The following is a 19,555-nucleotide window of genomic DNA, read 5'->3' as shown; positions in this document are numbered from 1 at the left end:
GAGAAACACTGAACTAGCAAGAATACACTTGATTGAAAACGGTAAAGAAACAAAATAAAAAACACTTATTTGTCTTATTCTTTTGTATTTCTTTGAAGGAAAAATACTGTAAATACAATATTGAAGTCATTGAAATCAAAGCTAAAAAGATCAAGTGAGTTTTCAGCCTGATACAGTATCATTCACTAAAAGCTGTTTTTCTCAAAACAAGGTCTAAAAAGGGGTCATTTTTGGCTGTTTTTTTTTTGTCTGGCCTATAAATACAGAAGCGAACATCGTAGAAACATGGTTCTTGGACCGGGTGAAACTAGAGAATCTCCTCTTTCATTCGATGTGTTGTGTGATTTTGTCACGATAAAACTGAATGCGGAGGCTGTCTTCGAAGTTGGTCAAAAACATGGCAAGAGCACAGTACAGACAGAAATAAGCCATGGCAACAGATGTGTTAATGATATTCATATTTAATCTAATACATACATTGTTAATGATATTCATATTTAATCTAATATACGGTATACATTATTAATGATATTCATATTTAATCTAATACAAAGGATGGACTAATGTGTTGCCATCACACCACATCATAATGTCGTCATCACAGTCCTATTAAATTAATTATCAAATTCAAACTGAATGTCATTCAGTTTGTGTGTAGCGGCTCCCGGAGACCCTACTGAACCCACACACTTCTGTGGAGCACGAGAGATTTCCAGAAGCTGAGCGAGCTGTCGTTTGCATGAACAGGCCTCAGCTTCAGGCCATTAGCTAACCCAACTACAGCAATTCATCAGTTTGTGGATTTGTCAAACTTTGTGCTGAACCAATAATTGCAGTGTACCTGGCACATACACCCTACGGTGTGAGAGATGCTGCGCTGGACGGTGCATCTGAATGGAGGACCAGAGACAAAGAACCATGCCTTTGTTGCAGTGAAGCACATGCTGTACTCCTTTGGAGGGGGTCAAATTGATGTGCACGTCTTCCTTATGCTCGAAGAAGTTGCAACCAGTGACAACTGGAGGAGAGGAACGTCACCTTGAGGTTTCCTCCTTTTGCTATGGCTACTCAGCTGTGCTGATAGAGGATTTGATCTACATCTGGGGAGGGTTTCCTTATCCTTACTGCAACGAGCTGTATGCATTTGATGTCAACACCCACAGATGGTTCAAGCCCTGGGTTTCTGGGACCATTCCAGGGGGGAGGAAATACCACTCAGCCTGCATCCTGGAGAAGGTCATGTATATACATGGAGGATTCACCCTGCAGGATGACATGTACAAGTTGGACACCACAACAATGATCTGGTCTGTAATTAACACCAGAGGCACTAAACCACCTACTACATCATGCCACTCCGCCACCATCATCGGGACAAAGATGTTTGTATTTGGGGGCTGGTGGGGTTGGAGGCGTCACCAAATCAACACCATCAGAGTGTTTGACACAGAGACCAACTGCTGGCTGGACACGCCTTCTGCACAGCTTCTTCCTGAAGGACGCTCACATCATTCAGCCTTTGCCTACAATGGAGAGCTGTACATATACGGCGGTGATGACCTCCAGCACTTCAATGATTTGTGGAAATTCAATCCAGATACCTTCACCTGGAAAAAGGTGGAATCTAAGGGGAAATACCCGGGTTCAAGGATCTCTTGTAGGTGTTCTTGCATGGTGGGAGATCGCATCCACTTTGGATCTTTCGACCCACCCAATGAACTGCACATCCTAGATCTAAGTCCTAGCCTGAAGACGGTATGCAAGCTGTCAGTTATTCAGTACGGTCTGGAGCAGTCTGGACTCCCACACAACATCAGGTGGGAACTGGTAGGCATGACTGCCAACCGTACCGGTCAACGTAGGTGGGGAAAGAGAAAGAGAATCTCTGGATGATCTGCAGTTCATGCTATGTAAGTTTTCTCCATGAGCGGTGGACTGGAGCATTTAAACTGCCTGGGTTCGGATGGAGAGCTGGGTATTGGGTTTAGTTGGGTTCTGGTCACGCACCCCCGGCTCCCCCAAGTGGTGAGCAAAACGGGGCCATTTCTGCAGTACACACTTTGAAGATTTTACACTCGTACCCTGGAAGTCCCGTTAGAGGCTGGCCCCTGCCACCCCTTCCCTGGGTGAGCTTGTAGATTGTCCACTTAAGACATTTGGTGCAGAGGGTGTGGCGAAATATAAAGACAATTAAGATGTTATGAGGTAAACATCTAAAATAAATATGATGAAGAAATATGATGGAAAAATATGATTAATCACGTTTTGTCTTCAGGCAGAATGATATGGGGCTATAGTAAAAATAAAAATACAAAAAGTTGAATTACACATTGTCTAAGTTCATTCAATGAACTGCACATCCTAGATCTAAGTCCTAGCCTGAAGACGTTATGCAAGCTGTCAGTTATTCAGTACGGTCTGGAGCAGTCTGGACTCCCACACAACATCAGATGGGAACTGGTAGGCATGACTGCCAACCATACCGGTCAACGTAGGTGGGGAAAGAGAGAGAATCTCTGGATGATCTGCTGGGCAGCCATAGCTGAATGGTTAGTGTCCATACCTAGGACTCCGGAGGTTCCAGAGGTCCCAGGTACGATTCCAGCTCCAGTGTCAAAGTGTCCATGAGCAAGACACCTAACTGCTCCCCTCCCCCTACCACTTGTGGGCAGCACTCAGTTGGGTTAAGTTAAAACTGAATTTCCCCTGTGGGATAATATAGGTAATTATTATTATTGTTCATGCTATGTAAGTTTGCTCTGTGAGCGGTGGACTGGAGCATTCATACTGAGTGTGATGTCTTTTTTTTTTTAATTGTGGGCTTGCTGAAAGCGGGCACACGTATGTTCTTCCAAATCTTTATCTATCAGAGTGCGTTTATTCTCCTCAAAACATTGGCACGTAGCCCTGGAATGGCTGGGAATGTATGTGTGTATGTATGTAAGTGTCCCCCCCCCCCCTACAGCCAATGAGGGACCAGCATTCCAGGTGATGACACTGGTGATGTCAGCAGCATTTGGTATATAAGAGCGTTCTTGGTAATGTCTTAATTAACAGCTAATAAGGCCGCCAGGGAACACCTTGTGGCGTGTTCTGCTTGCGCACAAGCAGGCAATGTGTGGCCTGCGTGATTGTGAGGTGCAAGTTTGCACCTGCTTGTCTGCATTGTAGTTCCATTACCATTTTATGTCAAGCATTGACACTAAGGCTTGCCCACCTGCCCTCGGCAGGTAAATAAAACTTTCGGGCAGGTGAAGTTTGCTTTCAGGTTGCCCGAAAGGGCAAGTGCTCATTTGAGATGGGACGCAACCGTCTATAAACACAACACCAGATATTTGCCTAAACACCTGAACGCTCTGTCTTCTGGTCTGTGCAATGTAAAATAAGAGCACTGTTTACCTATAATGAAGCCAATGAGGTGCTATTGGAAATTGGCGGAAAAACATCTGGGATGTGGTGTTAGCTGGAGTATAGGTTGAGCTTCACGTGACAGTTAGCACGCTGCAGAATATAGTCACGTTGGCAACCACACTTGCAATTGAGGTGCCAACGAGCCAAAGGGTGAGCGGGCCCACACTGTTTCGTAGGAACAGTATTTCTAGTTTTACTAGAGATTTATGCCCGCATCCCCTGTTTTATAGTAAGATATTATGATGTCACGTGAAACTTGACCAATCATGGAGATTGGCTGTCTGGTTGGCTGAAACGTCATGTGAAGCTCACCAATCCACCAATCCTCAAGCTAAATCAGACATACCGGTATGCCCGTTTATGCCCATCTGATTGGCTATGTGCATAGACGGCCTCTCTCGTAGCCCTTATAAAAATATATGTCTTGATATTTTGACGTCATCCTTTACCCCTCTCTGATCGTCTTCCGTGATTGGCTACAGGCTGGGACTGCTGACGGGCGTTTTCCTTTGCTAAGCGTATATAGCTTTCTCAGGATTTCTTGATCAGCGCTGGGCTGGCGCACCGCGCTTTCTGGGACATCTGTCGCTGTTGATGTTGTTTCTTGGAACATCTCTGGAGCTTTTCTTTCTCTTCCCGCTGACCGATTTTTTTTCGATATTATAACATCACCCTTTCCTCTCGTGGCCCTGGCTTATATGTCACCCTCTCTGCCCCTCTGACAGAGAGGTTATACATTTATGTAGGCTATATTCATGAATCTTTTACAAACCCTGTTAGTGTTATTCTAGTTATCATTGAAGTATCCTGTATGACTGCTGGGATGTGTTTTAAACCAGAGTGTTAACCATTACACTGAGGGCCTGAATGTGACCTTTTGGTCCGGGTTAATTTGGAGCCTCAACTTGTGTTCGTTTGAGCTGTACTGAGAATTCTGGGTTTTTCCATAAGTTTGACTTTGAACTAAGGCTGGGTAATATATGGAAATTATATTGATATCGAGGTATCAACATGCAAGGTATACATATCGACAAAGTCGGCTTGAAATGAGGTATTGGTGTATGTGTCAAATTAATTAATATAGACACACAGTCTGTAACCAGGTGTGGTTATTTCAATAAAACCATTGTTGGAAAATGGAAATAAGGCATTTTATGTCTTTATTCTATGTGTACTGTACAGTGTGCATGCATGGATATGCTATTCATTATCTGGGTTAGGCAGGCAGTGGACCTAAAGCAGAAAAATCACACCCAATGTGAAGTGAGCGGTGGTTGTGCTTGCATAACGTCTTCAGACTAGGATTTGAGTCACACACGCACGCACAGCCACTCTATGGAGCGGTTTACCACCGCTCAAAAACATTAAAAACGATATAATGCAATTGATTTGACTAATATCGTGAGTAATATTGATATCGAGGTATTCAACAACTTTATCGAATATCGAAGGTTTTCTTAATATCGCCCAGCCCTATAGAACATCCATATCTCACCATGACTTGCACCATGCATGTACATGTGCCGCTCAAAAAATTTCTAAAAAGTCTGCTGTGGCCTCTCTTCTATTTTCATCAGTCCCCACTTCAGTGTTTCTCAACATGGGTTCCGAGGACCTCCAGGGGTTTCAAATGGACCCTTTCAGGACCCTTACAAGTTTGTACACTCTCAGAGTGAAATCATTTCACAGTGTAGCTTGGGGTCCCAGAGATAAAGAACGTACCAAATGCTCAGTGACAGCCACATGCAACAGCCAGTAGGGTCATTTGAGGTCATGACCTCTTTAATCAAATAAAATGAATGTCCGTCAGGTGAGAGATGCTCCATTTGCAGATGGATGACCTGATGTGAACGTGACTGTGGTTTCATATGGGCCTCATTTATAGCCTGAACAGCTTTTGTGGACTTCATTCTCTCGTCTCAAAGCCTGCATGTTAAAAACAGAACAAGATCATGCCTACATTGGACATCAGTGTTAGCTTTTCGGGCAAAACCTTGTATCTCCAAGTTTCACATTTCTGTTTTTTTTTTTTTTTTCATAAAGTAAAGCCCTGCTTCATCATACAAGACTGTCTCACAAGACTATAGTGAAGTTAGCTGATCTACAAGCACACAACACCTCGTGGTGAGAGGCGTTGTGTGCTTGTAGATCGCAGAGAGACAGCAAAGCATATAAGAGTTACAGAGTTAGAGGAACAAATTAAGGTAAAGTACTGTCATATACAGCAACACAAGGCAGGAAAAACTATAAGAAACACTGTCATTAGACTCATTACAGAAACAAACTGTACACAATAGTGTACACTTAGACCTATACAACCACTATACTGCACTATGCAGAAAAATCACACCAAGTGTGAAGTGAGCGTGCCTTTTATTAGTTAATTGTGGGCTTGCTGAAAGCGAGAACGCTATGTTATTCTTCATTATTTATATATATATATTATATTATAAGTTCTCCTCAAAAATGACATAATTTATCAGTCAAGTTCTCCTAAAAAATGACATAACCTATTCTCCTCGACAGTACAAAGGCAGTACAGTAAAAAAGACAGTATAAAAGATGAGGTGCAACCAAAGGGTAGATCTTTATGCCCATACATGGTGTTACATGCGAGCCCACACGTATTTCTAGTTTCATTAAGCATGCCACGAAGCTTGGCCAATGAGCCATGTGTGGAACATATATTCATTCATACATACATAAGTAGCAATACTGTATATACTGTATATGCTTAGATGATTTAGATTTGTTAGGATAAATGTGTGCGACTGTAAAAACGAAACAGAAGTGGGGAGGAGGAGGCTTCACCTCCGCTTTATAGTTTCATGATCACAACCTCCGTCTCCCAGACTGTATGACGGGAGCGTTTGCAGATGGTGGGAGTCGACAGTCTGGCCACTATAGTCGACTAGTTGCCGGGTCATCCTGGCGTTCAGAGTGTGCATCCCGTCCGACAGACGTGCTGTACAGTCCGACAGAGCGGCTTCCACCATCGCAAAGTTGGTAAAGCCGATGTCCTCCAGCCTCTGTCTGATCGTCCAAGACAGCGCTGGCGTCTGCTCCAGCAGCCTCTGGATGTCAGCTGCCATGTGGACCAGCTGTTCGCTGGAGAGCGAGGCCGATAAACAACCCTCGGGGGTTCGGGCAGCGGCGGAGCTTACATTCTCATCGGGGGGCGTAGCCTGAGCCAGCACCGCTTCGATGAAGCTGGCGTATCGTGAGTAGAGCTTCAGGGTGAGCTCCCAGAAGCGGTGAGACAGCTGTGCGAGGTAGACGTCGTCTGACCAACACCTCTCCAGACACGACCACAGCACCTGGGACGCCCGCAGGCGGTACGCGCTGCCCGCCGGCGCTGCCGCCTCCGCTCTGTCGCTCACAGCCTCCTCCAGACTCCCTGCGATCTGGTCGCGCCGCAACTGAAAGTAGACGGACAGCTTCCACCACTCGTGGAAGCGTCTGTAGGAGGGCCGAGCCCTCAGCCTCCTTACGCTGGCCTGGGAGCCGCACTGGCGCTCGTAGCTCTGCACAAACCCCATGCTGGCGCTGTAGCGCTGGTGGAAGGCATCGGGGTCTCCCCCCGGGTGGAAGAGGTCACCCATCCTCTCCTCTATCCCTCGGATCATCTCCGGCCACGCCGAGTTGACCGCGAAGTCGTAGCCGGGCACGACATCTCCTGCTTTGTCACCGGGCGCGGCCCCTCCCCCTCCGGTCGCCTCGGCGAGCACTCGACATCGGTCAGGAAGGAACTGCAGCAGTCTGGAGAACATCACCTGGAGACCTTCAGGGCTGGACTTCACCTGGTCCACGTAAGGCTTGACCAGCACCCGTCCCACCAAGGCCTCTGCGTCCTGAGTCTTTCCCGCGGCGGCGTACGCCCTCAGGCAGCGACGCACCGCGTCCACGTCGGAGGTCTGCAGCCCCCGGACCAGCAGGTCCTCCAGGGAGCGTTGCAGTGTGGAGGCCATGCCTGCCACTCTGTCCAGAAGGGGCGAAGCTGCGTCTTCGCTCTGCTCAGCGTGGAACTGAAGCCTATTCATCTCCGCGGCTGCTCTCTCCAAGACCTGACCTGTCGACAGAGGACTGCCGATCCCCGGAGAGTTGGACTCCTTGGAGTCCTGCGAATGCAGAATCTTCTCAATCTTCTCCATTGAGCGCACCACCCGGATCCGCCCGAGCACGCGCGCCTTCTTCCTTCGCAGGTCTTCTCGTTTGGATAGCTGACCATCTATGGCCCCGATCGAGTGGCTCACAGAAGAGCGCAGGCTTAGCACTTCTTCTCGCAGCTGTCGGAGGGGCGCGGACAGCCGCTCCAGGGCCAGGTCCATCCCTGCCAGGCCGGTGGAGAAGCTGACGAAGCGGCCGTAGTCCCGGTCGATGAGCTCCGCCAGGGCCGTCTTCAGGAGCTTACAGTAGAGCTCCAAGTCCTCTCTCATCTGCTCCAGCGGGACTCGCCTCCGGCACTCTGACACAAACCGGTCGATGTCAAAGTCGTCCTTCATAAACTCATCTTTGTCGAAGCACAACGAATCTGAGCCCTTTGACAGATCCATGTTTCATTCTATTTATTCCATTCATAGAGCATTTTTTTAAATATCAAACTACCTAAGGTTGACCAGAATGCTTCACAGCATGCAAAACAAAATACAAACTATATCAGGCAGGAAAGTATAGTTTCACAGCATACAACATTTACAAGCATAAAACATTTACAAAGATAACAGACCAAGAACGATTGTAGCAGCTTAAACAATGGAGATGAATGGGCACAGAGGTGAGAAAGCGGAGGTCACCGCATATCAGTACTCTATGATGTCATGGTCAAATGTGATGTCACGACTCTGAATTCAGGTATCTCCATATTTGGGCATATCTGCAGTGCAGAAAGCTACTCTTTATTACAGTGTTTCTCAAAACATTTTTAATTTTATGGGCCCTGGTCCATGTTGTTCCATTTGTATGCAGACACACAGCGATTTGCCAAGGGGTGACCGCAATGTGATATTTTGACCCGGATGTGTGTCTCACAGACCATCTCACAGTTAGGCTACACGTTAACTTTTAGTTTTTATCTTTGGCAGCAAGTTGGTTGTGAGGGGCCTTCAAATGGCCGGCCCCTCCAAAAGGAGGACCAAACAGTTAGCAAGGTATTGCCTGCAGTGTCTGCCAATATAGGAAGCCGCTCAATTTGGAGATTTCCTTTACCCATGATTTATGTCAGCTGTGTTTGACAAGTATATGTTAACTATATTTTATGTAACAATGCTCTGCCGTTTAGGCTCTTCGTAACTGGCTGTTCTTTCATGTTGTCTGACTGCACTGGCAGTGTTTATTGCGACCGTCAGGTCGCATTTACTACCAAAACCTCCACCGGCTGTCTGTCAGTCAGTCAGTCTGTCCGTCATGTCACACTTTTCCCCAACTCATATCTCCGCCACCGTTGCCCCAAGACATGCCAAACTTTGCACACACACTCCTTGCCTGCCAATCCACAACCTCCACCTCTCACGTCATACGGGCAGCCATAGTTACACCTGGAATGTTGAATCTCCATATATGGAGATAACCTACGCATCACACAAAGTCTGACCTCACCAGCCCATACTTGGCCCATACGACTTAGGTTATCTCCATATATGGAGATTCAACATTCCAGGTGTAACTATGGCTGCCCGTATGACGTGAGAGGTGGAGGTTGTGATATTTGTGGAGATAAGCGACCAACAGTCGCTTATCTCCCGATTAGGGAGTCTTACTGGTAACCCTTGTGCTTCTGTTCATGTGTGTGTGTGTGTGTGTGTGTGTGTGTGTGTGTGTGTGTGTGTGTGTGTGTGTGTGTGTGTGTGTGTGTGTGTGTGTGTGTGTGTGTGTTCGTGTTCTCAGGCCGGTACTGCGAGGCCCATCACATGACAGGGAACTACATGTGGGATGAGGCCAGTCACAAGGAGTTCCTGATCGGCACCAACGCAGACAGCAGGCTGCCTCTGTGGTGGGACGGCTCTGAGCCGCTTTGGGTCACCCTGCAGAAGCTGGGACGCAAGGTCTTTATGTACTACTGGCCTGGTGAGTGTCTATGAAGGTCTTCATGTACTACTGGCCTGGTGAGTATCTATGAAGGTCTTCATGTACTACTGGCCTGGTGAGTGTCTATGAAGGTCTTCATGTACTACTGGCCTGGTGAGTGTTTATGAAGGTCTTCATGTACTACTGGCCTGGTGAGTGTCTATGAAGGTCTTCATGTACTACTGGCCTGGTGAGTGTCTATGAAGGTCTTCATGTACTACTGGCCTGGTGGGTATCTAGAGGAAGGAGTGTCTAGAGCAGTGGTACTCAACCTTTTCTGGCCATGACCCCCAAAATAATCATATTTTAACTGGGGACCCCCCACCCTGACGAGCACTAAGATTTGAGGCATTATACATTTTGTATAACACGGTTTTATTGTGAAAATAGCATCTACATGCTCACAACGCCAGATCTGCTATTTTTACAATTTCTGCCTCTAATATTTGATAATTTTTCCAGTCATGATTGTCACTTTAGAAATGTGCATATACGCTCTATACACTTAAACTTTATGTTGGTTTGTTTACTGTTGAGTGAGAAAACAATGTTGCATATTAATTCATCATCTGGGGACCCCCCAAAATAATTTGGGGACCACACGTTGAGAACCACTGATCTAGAGGGCTGCTAGAGGAAGGTGTTCATGTACTACTGGCCTGGTGAGGATAGGGCTAGCCTGGCACTAGGGCTGCTAACCCGTCCGGGCGTCCCTTATTTCAAAGAAAAATAAGGGACGCCCAGAAAAAGATAGAATCTCACTGCATGTATGTTTTTGTAGATTATGCCACTTGAACGCGAGCATCAGCATCCATATTCTGTGGGGAACATTATATTTGGTTACAGTGTTATGTTCTGATATTAAAACCGTCTTCTGTATGTGTGTGTGTGCGTGCGTGTGTGTGTGTGCGTGCGTGCCAGGCTGCGAGGTAGAGATTCTGGGGGTGCGTCCATCGTTCTGTGAGGAGTACGTTTACAACCCGTCAGAGAAGAACCTCACCGACTCCATGGAGAAGGCTCTGAACGTGCTGCGGTGAGACCTCACCTTCTCAACGTTTATGTCAGATCATGTAAAAGTCTATTGGGTGTAGATTGACGTGAAAGTTGGTGAGGGTATTCATTGTTCCTGGAGAATGACCCTTACCTACGCTGCAAGACCCACCGTAGCTTTTTGGCTACATTTATATTTTATTTAAAAAAGGAAGTACGTAATAAATAAGAGTTTAAATAATTTGTAAATAATTTGTTTCCCTGTTCTTTTAGTTTTTTCACCTAAATATCACCATTGGATTACAATGCCATTGGCCAGGATATTTTCATATAAATACCCCCCACAGTGGCTAAGATTCACACAACTAGTAGAAAGTAGAAATGAATTCGGGTCTTGCAGGGTTAACCCAGATCACCCCTGGAAATAACTTTATCATCCACGGCTCTCCTAAATTACATTGTTTGTTTTTTAAAACCTTATGTCACATGACGCTAGATCCAGTACATTATGTCACGAGGAATACTTGAGAGAACATTCTGTTTCCATTATAGGACAGATCGAAAAAATAACTTTTATACTTAACATACTTAGGTAAGACAATCTTGACATCTGTCATCTTAAAGCTATACTGTGTAAGTTGCTCAACTAGTGGTCAGTAGCAGTAGAGCAAACCGCAGTCGCGTCTGCTTTTTTCTGCCGTTTTTCGCCGCGGACCGGGCATTCAGACCATCGCCGAGACCTATCCATAGAGGTCTTTCGTGTCCCTCTACGAGCCTCGGTTGGGGAGTTACATGCTAGACTCCTAGCCCGGTGTAAACACTGCAGTGTACTTCCTGAAGAGCTCAGCAGGGTTAGCTCTGGGCTTTGATTGGCCGGTAGGGAGACACGTGTACAGAATGATGCATATGACGTAATTTTGTCGGGAAAAACAGCCCCGGTCACGGCCACCAGGGCTCAGTAGAACACATATAAAGAAAAGGCTTTGGGAGCTGAAATTTACAGAGTGGGGGTTCTAAAACTTTAGCGATTTAATAGTTAGGACAATTTTAAGATATGTTTTATAAAAAAAGTTACATAGTATAACTTTAAATTAAAGAAAAACGGGCTGCTGAGCAAGAGCAGTGTGTGGGATTGTTTGTTCTTGAAATAGTTTTTTCATGATTGTTTCAGTTCACTGTCCAACACACCTGAATTAAGTGGATGTGCAAAGACACACTTACACATTCACCAAAAATAGACAATCTACAAGTTCACGAGTGTGTGTGTGTGTGTGTGTGTGTGTGTGTGTGTGTGTGTGTGTGTGTGTGTGTGTGTGTGCAGGTCAGGGGAAGCGGACATGGCAGCGGTCTACTATGAGAAGGTGGATGTGGAGGGTCACCACTTCGGGCCAGACTCCTCCCAGGTCAGAGTGGCGGTCAGACAGCTGGACGGCGCCATGCAGACCCTCAACACCAAGATGAAGGTCTGTGGGATGAAGATCACACTCTTACAGTTCACCCACAACGGCCAGCGAGGGAGCGCTCTGACCACGCTGTTGCGCAAAAAACTGTCCTCATATCGAGCATCAGCCTTTGAGTTGCGATGTAGCCTGCCCTGAACCAATGAATCAATGAAGCAATAAGCAGGTGTAAAATACCAGGTAACCACTCGCCTCTTGTGGCTTATTGCTTCATTGATTCATTTCCATAGAAAGTAGTCCCCAGTAGAGCCCTGCAGCGGGAGCGCACTCCCGCGGGACCTGCAGGACCCGTCACCATGTATTGCGGCGCGGGCGGTAGTTTAATCCCTGCGGGAGGGGACGGGCGGTCAAAATAAACTCGGCGGCGCCGCAAAATCCCGCACTCTCCCGCAATAAGCTTTTATCTATACTTTTAGCAAGATGTGAATATGTAGAGAATCAATGTAACTTCCCCTGCTGAGCGCCTGAGGAGAACGCATGGACCTACAGCACGTGGAATTTCTCTTTCTCTCGCTCTAACCCCCCCTCCCTCCCTCCCTCTCTCGTCTGTTAACGGCTAACGGTGTGCAGATATTTGCGGCGGCATTGTCGCTCACTATTTAGCCTAAATAACAACTATTTTTTATAATATAGTCCCATCGCCTATGTCCAATCGCAATATAAACACTTTACCTCTGTTAACAACCTCACAAATGCTCCTCTCTCGCGCACGTAGCCTTCACTAGTCCTGTTGGTTTTGGATCTCAATGGATTATACAAACGTCAATGTGCCTTCTTTAGCAAGTCAAGATGTGAATTGAGAACGCAATTCTCCCTGCTGAGTGAGGACAACGCACCCACATTGATACAGTACGTGGACTGCGTCTCTCGTTCTCTCCGCCAAGTTCTCTCTCTCTCTCTCGCCTCTTGCTCTCTCACTCCGTGCCGTGGCTCCCTCGCTCGCCCTCTCCCTCTCTCTCTCTCTTTCTTGTTCTCACCAACTGTCAGTCCGTCACAAATATGCTCCTCGCATGGCGCACACGGCACGCTTTTTTGTTTGGTAATGGTTTTGGATCTCATTTCAATGTGCCTTCTTGGGAGGGAGGCTGTTGGACGTTTTGCGGTAATGTGCGCCGCGGGAGTCCGCGGGTCAAAATTCACATCATTTGTTTGTCGCGGGCGGGAGCGGCGGAGAGGAATTGTCTGCGGGCGGTCAAAAATAAAATCATTGCGGCGGCGGGCGGGAGTGGTCAGAAATGATGCGGGAGCGGGCGGGAGCGGGATCAAAAAATCAGTCCCGCGCAGACCTCTAGTCCCCAGCTACAAGAAAGTAGTTCCCGGCCAGGCTGCAGAAACAACACAGGTGCAGATAATTGGTGCACTGTGGAACACTGTGGAAAGATCAATCTGGGAACTAAATCTAAATCAATATCTTTCTTCACAAATGTGTTCATAAAGGTGTATACTATCACATCTGAACTTTCTCAATTACAACTCCCTTGGGGAACTTTGTGGGAGCCAATCAAAGTTGGGGGTATCGGGATACCTGGGTCTGGGATTAAAGGGAATAAAATAAAAAAATGGCCAATATGAACATATGTGTAATTAGGGTATTTTTGGGCTGCTGAATACATTCCAACCATTATTTTTCAGTTTAAATGACTTCTTGGCCATAACATAGGCCTAATTGTCTAAGGCTTAGCCAATCATGTCATTCAAGTTCACCTGTGTCCTGTTGGTCAGCAGTGATAGCTGAGTGGTTAGTGTCCACACCTAGGACTCCAGAGGTCCCAGAGGTCGCAGGTACAATTCCCTGCTCCAGCTATCACTGCTCCCCTCCCCGCGCGCCTTGTGCGAAGCACTGGGGGTCAACTGGGTTAAGCTGAAAACTGAATTTCCCTTGTGGGAGGATGTAGGTAAATTCTTCTTCTTTCTTCTAGTCCCTATGTTTTAAACCCTTTTGAGTGTTCCTTGTCAGATTGTATCATGTTATCCTGTGTGTCATGATGTGTGCTTACCCGCCTGATCTTCAATAGTTTTCATGAATTCAAACCCTACTCCAACCATTTTTTTTATTGACAATATTATATGTCTCGTGGTCACACACAGGTAGGTGTGGCCTATTTTATGGCCAAGGAGTCATTTTTACTGAAAACTAATGGTTGGAATGGATTCAGCAGCCCCAAAATACCCTAATTACACAACTCATATGCTCATATTGGCCATTTTTTATTTTTAATCCAGGCCCTCGGGATACCCCCAACTTTGATTGGCTCCCACAAAGTTCCCCAAAGGAGTTGTGATTGAGAAAGTTCAGAGGTGATAGTAGACACCTTTATGAACACATTTGTGAAGAAAGATATTGATTTAGATTTAGTTCCCAGATTGGTTTAACATTCGGCTAACTTTCCCTTACTAAACCAGCCAATCAGAATCAAGGAAAGGAACTAGGCGTTTTGTATACTAGTCCTGTGCCTGGGGGTGTGCACAGTATATGACGGATTGAATGTGGGAGTCTCAAGCCCGTATCAGAGTCTACGGTGGAGACCTATCCACCGCAAATTTGAGGTGGCAGGCTTTCCACCTCAAGTCAGAAAATAAGTGCAGGCCATCATAGTCACGGCCCACGGTGAAGTCCTTTACCCCGTCTAGACCGGTTCAGGTCGACCAATCAGTGAACGGGGTGTAGAGCCTGTCTGTCTGATAGTAAAAACAGAGAGATGTGTTGGGACTCACGGTGGAAAGCTCTCCACCGTGAGGAATGATGTAACGTTGTAGTTTCATGACTCAAAAAGACTCGAAAAGACTACACCGCGGTGTAAAGCCTTCCACCGCGGACCCGACTATGATACGGGCTTCAGAAGTGATGTTGGAGAACCCAGACTGGTGCAAGTACATTTTGAATTCCGGACATTTACTTGTAACAGAGTATTTCTACATTGCAGTATTGATGATTCTACTTACTGTATGTAAACCAGTTCTCCCAACCCTGGTGTTGATGTTTCCTCTGTGTCTTCAGGAGAAGGACCTGTGGGGGCGGGTCAACGTGGTGCTGTTCTCGGACCACGGCATGACGCCCATCCGCTGGATGGACAAGGTGATCGAGCTGGAGAGGTACATCAACATGTCTGACGTGGTCAAGATGATGGACAGAGGACCTGTGGTCAGCCTCTGGCCCAGACACAACACACTGGAACAGGTCAGAGCTTTGTCCAATAGCTTGATCTACGGCGTGTCACAGCGCAACACGTTGCGGGCTTCTATCTGCTGTTTTCGGTTTTTAGGGTTAGGGTTTTAAAGTTTTATTTAAAAAAAATAAAAAAATAAAATAAAATGGCATTCTTAAAATAGAGTCATGACGTTGACATTGAGTCATCTTAAAATCGTCTCATAAAAGCATTGTGGTCCAAAGATAAACAAACTCCGCGATATTGATATTGTCGGGGAGGAGGCTCTGTATGGTTTATGATAGTCAGTCACTCATATTTGATACAGTCTGTTTCTGGTGAAAATTTTACTAATTCGTCGACAGTAATATTAGTGTTTTCTCACCATCAGTTGATTCTTCACATCCATATGAGTCAAACCGCTTAGATCATTTGTTGATGTTTGGAACACTGTTCTCATATGACGCGATATGAAAGATGGGGGTAGAAAAAAAGTCCTAGGGTCCTAATATATGGTGTGTGTGTGTGTGTGTGTGTGTGTGTGTGTGTGTGTGTGTGTGTGTGTGTGTGTGTGTGTGTGTGTGTGTGTGTGTGTGTGTGTGTGTGTGTGTGTGTGTTGCAGATGTACGCTGCCTTGTCTCAGGTTGCTAACATGAAGGTGTACAGGGTGCAGGACATCCCACAGCGCTTCCACTACAGAGGAGGGAAGTTTGTCTCCGCCCTGACCCTGGTGGCCGAACCTGGGTGGTTCATTACTGAGGTGACATAGAACTGTTGGACTGTCAAATATCGTTTGATTGTACTGTAGGCATAATTGCATATATTCCATTTGCTCTGTTTGATTGATTGATTGAAGAATTTACTAGAAGTTTGCAATAGAAAAAAGTACAGTTTCATGACAGTACAAATCACTGGTACAAGGTCAACTAAAAGGAGATCCTAGAAAGCCGAGGCTTATTTCCATAGGAACCACACTTTAAGTATCTCATATAACATTGAAAGACAGACGGATAGAACATAGTACTTTATCTAGGATAATATCAGTTTCAAAAGCATAAGATCAAATACAAAGGCAGAAAAAGAAAAAACCCAGTCTACCCACCCACTGTTGTGAGTCACTGCTGGTTTTAGTTGGTCTCGACTGAAAACGCCAAGGCGCTCGTCTAAAAGCGCTTTCAAGCACCCAAGTTTAAAAGTATTTTAGATCTCAGCAAACAGCAAGATAAATGCATAAAAACACATCTGAGGGTACTTTTACTCCCATCTCAAAGACAGTCCGCATTTTTATTCCACTACAGCTTTGTTTAGAAGTTACTTTGCAGAAAACATATTAACCACTTAAAGGAGTAGTTCACTCCCAAATATATATATATTTTTTCTATCGATTACTCACTCCATGGAGAGCACAAATGCATGTCTGTCTCCATCCGGAATTAATGGGAGCAAATGTATTATAATCAAATTATTGACTTAGGAACAAAAACAAAAACTGAAAGATATTATTGAACTCAAGTCCCCATGGGGTGAGGAATCGTTGAAAAAAAAGGCATTTTGGGGCGAACTACTCCTTTAAATAATAAACTACTACTGTATGTGTGTGTGTGTGTGTGTGTGTGTGTGTGTGTGTGTGTGTGTGTGTGTGTGTGTGTGTGTGTGTGTGTGTGTGTGTTCCAGAATAAGAGTAAACTTCCGTACTGGAAGAACGGGAGTGGCGAGGCGGCGGGATGGCAGAATGGTTGGCATGGTTACGACAACGAGTACATCGACATGAGAGGCTTCTTCCTGGCGAGCGGACCTGGTGAGTAGAGCCCCGCCCACATAGCACTAGACTCCGCCCAGATAGCAGTAGACCCCGCCCACACAGCACTAGACCACGCCCGCATAGCAGTAGAGCCCCACTACCAGTTTCTTTGCAGATAGTTACTATGAAAACCGTCAGTCAGTCCCTCCGTCTGTCCGTCACGTCACATCACACTTTTGGCCCTACTCTTATCTCTGCCACCGTTGCCCCTATCCATGCCAAACTTTGCACACACACTCCTTGGCTGGCAAACCACAACCTCTGATTTCTCATATGCCTTCTAGCGCAACCATGAGGTTGCTAAGGCCAATTTGTGCATACATGCGACCTGACGGTCGCTTATCTCCCGATTAGGGAGTCTTACTGGTAATTATATTGTAACAGAGTATTTCTATATTGCAGTATTACTTACGTAAAAAAATTTAAGTACTTTTTCCACCACAGCAGAAAGTGCCAGAGTACTTGCTTTTATGGTATGATCATATCACTTGTGAAGGACTTTGTCACCATTTCACATTGATGGAATACAAGCCAACAAAGCCATTCAGTGTTATAAGATAACAATATGTCAACAATGAATTAATAAATGGCTGGGGACCAAGTAATAGTACGCTATCAGATGATAACAATTTACAACTTATAAGAGAATAACATAGAATGCAGAGAGACAGCGTAGCGTCTCAGTAAACTATAGGATCGTAGAATGCAGAGAGACAGCGTAGCGTCTCAGTAAACTATAGGATCGTAGAATGCAGAGAGACAGCGTAGCGTCTCAGTAAACTATAGGATCGTAGAATGCAGAGAGACAGCGTAGCGTCTCAGTAAACTATAGGATAGTAGAATGCAGAGAGACAGCGTAGCGTCTCAGTAAACTATAGGATCGTAGAATGCAGAGAGACAGCGTAGCGTCTCAGTAAACTATAGGATCGTAGAATGCAGAGAGACAGCGTAGCGTCTCAGTAAACTATAGGATCGTAGAATGCACAGAGACAGCGTAGCGTCTCAGTAAACTATAGGATCGTAGAATGCAGAGAGACAGCGTAGCGTCTCAGTAAACTATAGGATCGTAGAATGCACAGAGACAGCGTAGCGTCTCAGTAAACTATAGGATCGTAGAATGCAGAGAGACAGCGTAGCGTCTCAGTAAACTATAGGATCGTAGAATGCAGAGAGACAGTGTAGTGTGTCTCAGTAAACTATAGGTAAACCAAACCTAGCATCAGTCTACTCTAAACAATATACTGTCAAACTGTAGGATACCATGGGTTATCAATGAGCTAACTTGAAGCAAAAAGCCACAAGAGGCATGTGGTTACCTGGTATTTTATAACGGCTGACAGGTGCAGATAATTGGTGCACTGTGGAACACTGTGGAAAGAAATAACGCACGTGGGTTCGATATAAACTGATTCAAGGTGTGGATTATAGTCTCATATACCACAGCAATTAAAGGGAAGCCAGCCAATCAGAATCAAGGAATGGAACTAGCCGTTTTAGAATATATTTTTTCCTCACAAGTAACACAAACATGAGAACAGAAACTCTTTGTCCATTCCAGACTTCAAGCGTAACGTGCGGGCGGCTCCCATCCGGTCGGTGGACGTTTACAACGTGATGTGCAGGACGCTGGCCGTGGAGCCGCTACCCAACAACGGCTCCTGGTCCCGCGTGGAGTACCTGCTGAGTGGCGCCACCAGCACCACCTGCTGGTGGAGTCTGTGTACCGCAGGCCTGATGGCCACCCTGCTGACACTGTGGCCTTAGGACAGACAGCCCCGCCCCCCCAACACGCACACACGCACACACACACACACACACACACACACACACTCGCGCGCTCACGCACGCACAAAATGCACAAGTGCATGCACGCACACATGCATGTGTGTGCGGCGTTTGCCGCTCTGACATCGCGCTCTGGCTTCACTGTGATGTCACACTAACAGAATCCCTTTTATGCCCACATGGAGTTCCCTGATGTCATCCATATTAATGATGCCCTGTTAGAGACATCCCTGTGATGCCAGGGGGAACAAATCCCTTTTATGCCCATATATGGAGATAAGGAAATCCCTGTGATGCCAGGGGAACAATTACCTTTTATGCCCATATATGGAGATCCCTGATGTCCACATCACTGTGGCTGTCGTTTGTTAGCCTGGCGGAGCCCGACGTCATACTGCGTTCACTCACTCATTCCTTCCACAGTATAACGTCTGGACTTCCGGGGATTGGCATCGAGTATACTGATTATTCTCTGATCGGGGCCAATCAGTGACTGCTTCCGCACAACAAACGTAGTCTTTCCTGACAACAAGTGAAAAGCTTTCCCTGGTTGGTCCATGTGTAGACGGTGACGTATGCATGCTGCAGCATTTTCAAAACAACAATGGCTGCCCTCGCGATGCAACAAGTGTAACAGTTAACGCTCTAACGATAAAACAAGCAATAAGTGCAGTTATTTCAGAGTTGGAATCAATTACAACAATTAAAAAGGAACACGGGGGATGCGCTAGCGGAGTTCATCGGCCGAAAAGACGTGTTTCTTTGCCGTTCTTCCGACTGGCTGAGAGATGTTTTGCTACGCTGATTGGTTAGAGGAGTCTGTCTGTCAAGGCAAGTACTCCCGCCCACTTTTCAAGCTGCCAATAGGCCGAAGGCCAGACGTTATACTGTGGAAGGAA

At 46.1% G+C, this 19,555-nt stretch overlaps 2 protein-coding genes across 2 annotated transcripts in view; one reads left to right on the top strand and one right to left on the bottom strand.

The window, feature by feature from the left end:
- The window catches only part of enpp6 (ectonucleotide pyrophosphatase/phosphodiesterase 6), a gene marked incomplete at its 5' end in the record, with an annotated part of 35,326 nt that extends 16,484 nt beyond the window's left edge, over nucleotides 1-18,842 (top strand). Inside the window, 7 exons of the mRNA XM_080746490.1 lie at nucleotides 9,295-9,474; nucleotides 10,396-10,507; nucleotides 11,786-11,927; nucleotides 14,923-15,102; nucleotides 15,693-15,830; nucleotides 16,745-16,868; nucleotides 18,430-18,842. Of these exons, the coding sequence (XP_080602616.1) occupies nucleotides 9,295-9,474; nucleotides 10,396-10,507; nucleotides 11,786-11,927; nucleotides 14,923-15,102; nucleotides 15,693-15,830; nucleotides 16,745-16,868; nucleotides 18,430-18,635 (1,082 nt within the window). The 3' untranslated portion in view covers nucleotides 18,636-18,842. The remainder of the gene's footprint in view (nucleotides 1-9,294; nucleotides 9,475-10,395; nucleotides 10,508-11,785; nucleotides 11,928-14,922; nucleotides 15,103-15,692; nucleotides 15,831-16,744; nucleotides 16,869-18,429) is intronic.
- Nucleotides 6,219-7,964, bottom strand: LOC308301883 (conserved oligomeric Golgi complex subunit 2-like; the record flags this gene model as incomplete). The annotated part of the gene is made up of 1 exon (XM_080746033.1): nucleotides 6,219-7,964. One exon carries the CDS (start codon nucleotides 7,962-7,964, stop codon nucleotides 6,219-6,221), a length of 1,746 nt encoding a protein of 581 aa, XP_080602159.1.
- Nucleotides 18,843-19,555: the final 713 nt, after the last annotated feature.

Source organism: Nannobrachium achirus (assembly GCF_963921795.1).
Source record: "Nannobrachium achirus genome assembly, chromosome: 17".
NCBI classification, from domain to species: domain Eukaryota; kingdom Metazoa; phylum Chordata; class Actinopteri; order Myctophiformes; family Myctophidae; genus Nannobrachium; species Nannobrachium achirus.
Note: the sequence above shows the minus strand (reverse complement) of the source record. Positions and strands in the feature narration are given on the sequence as shown.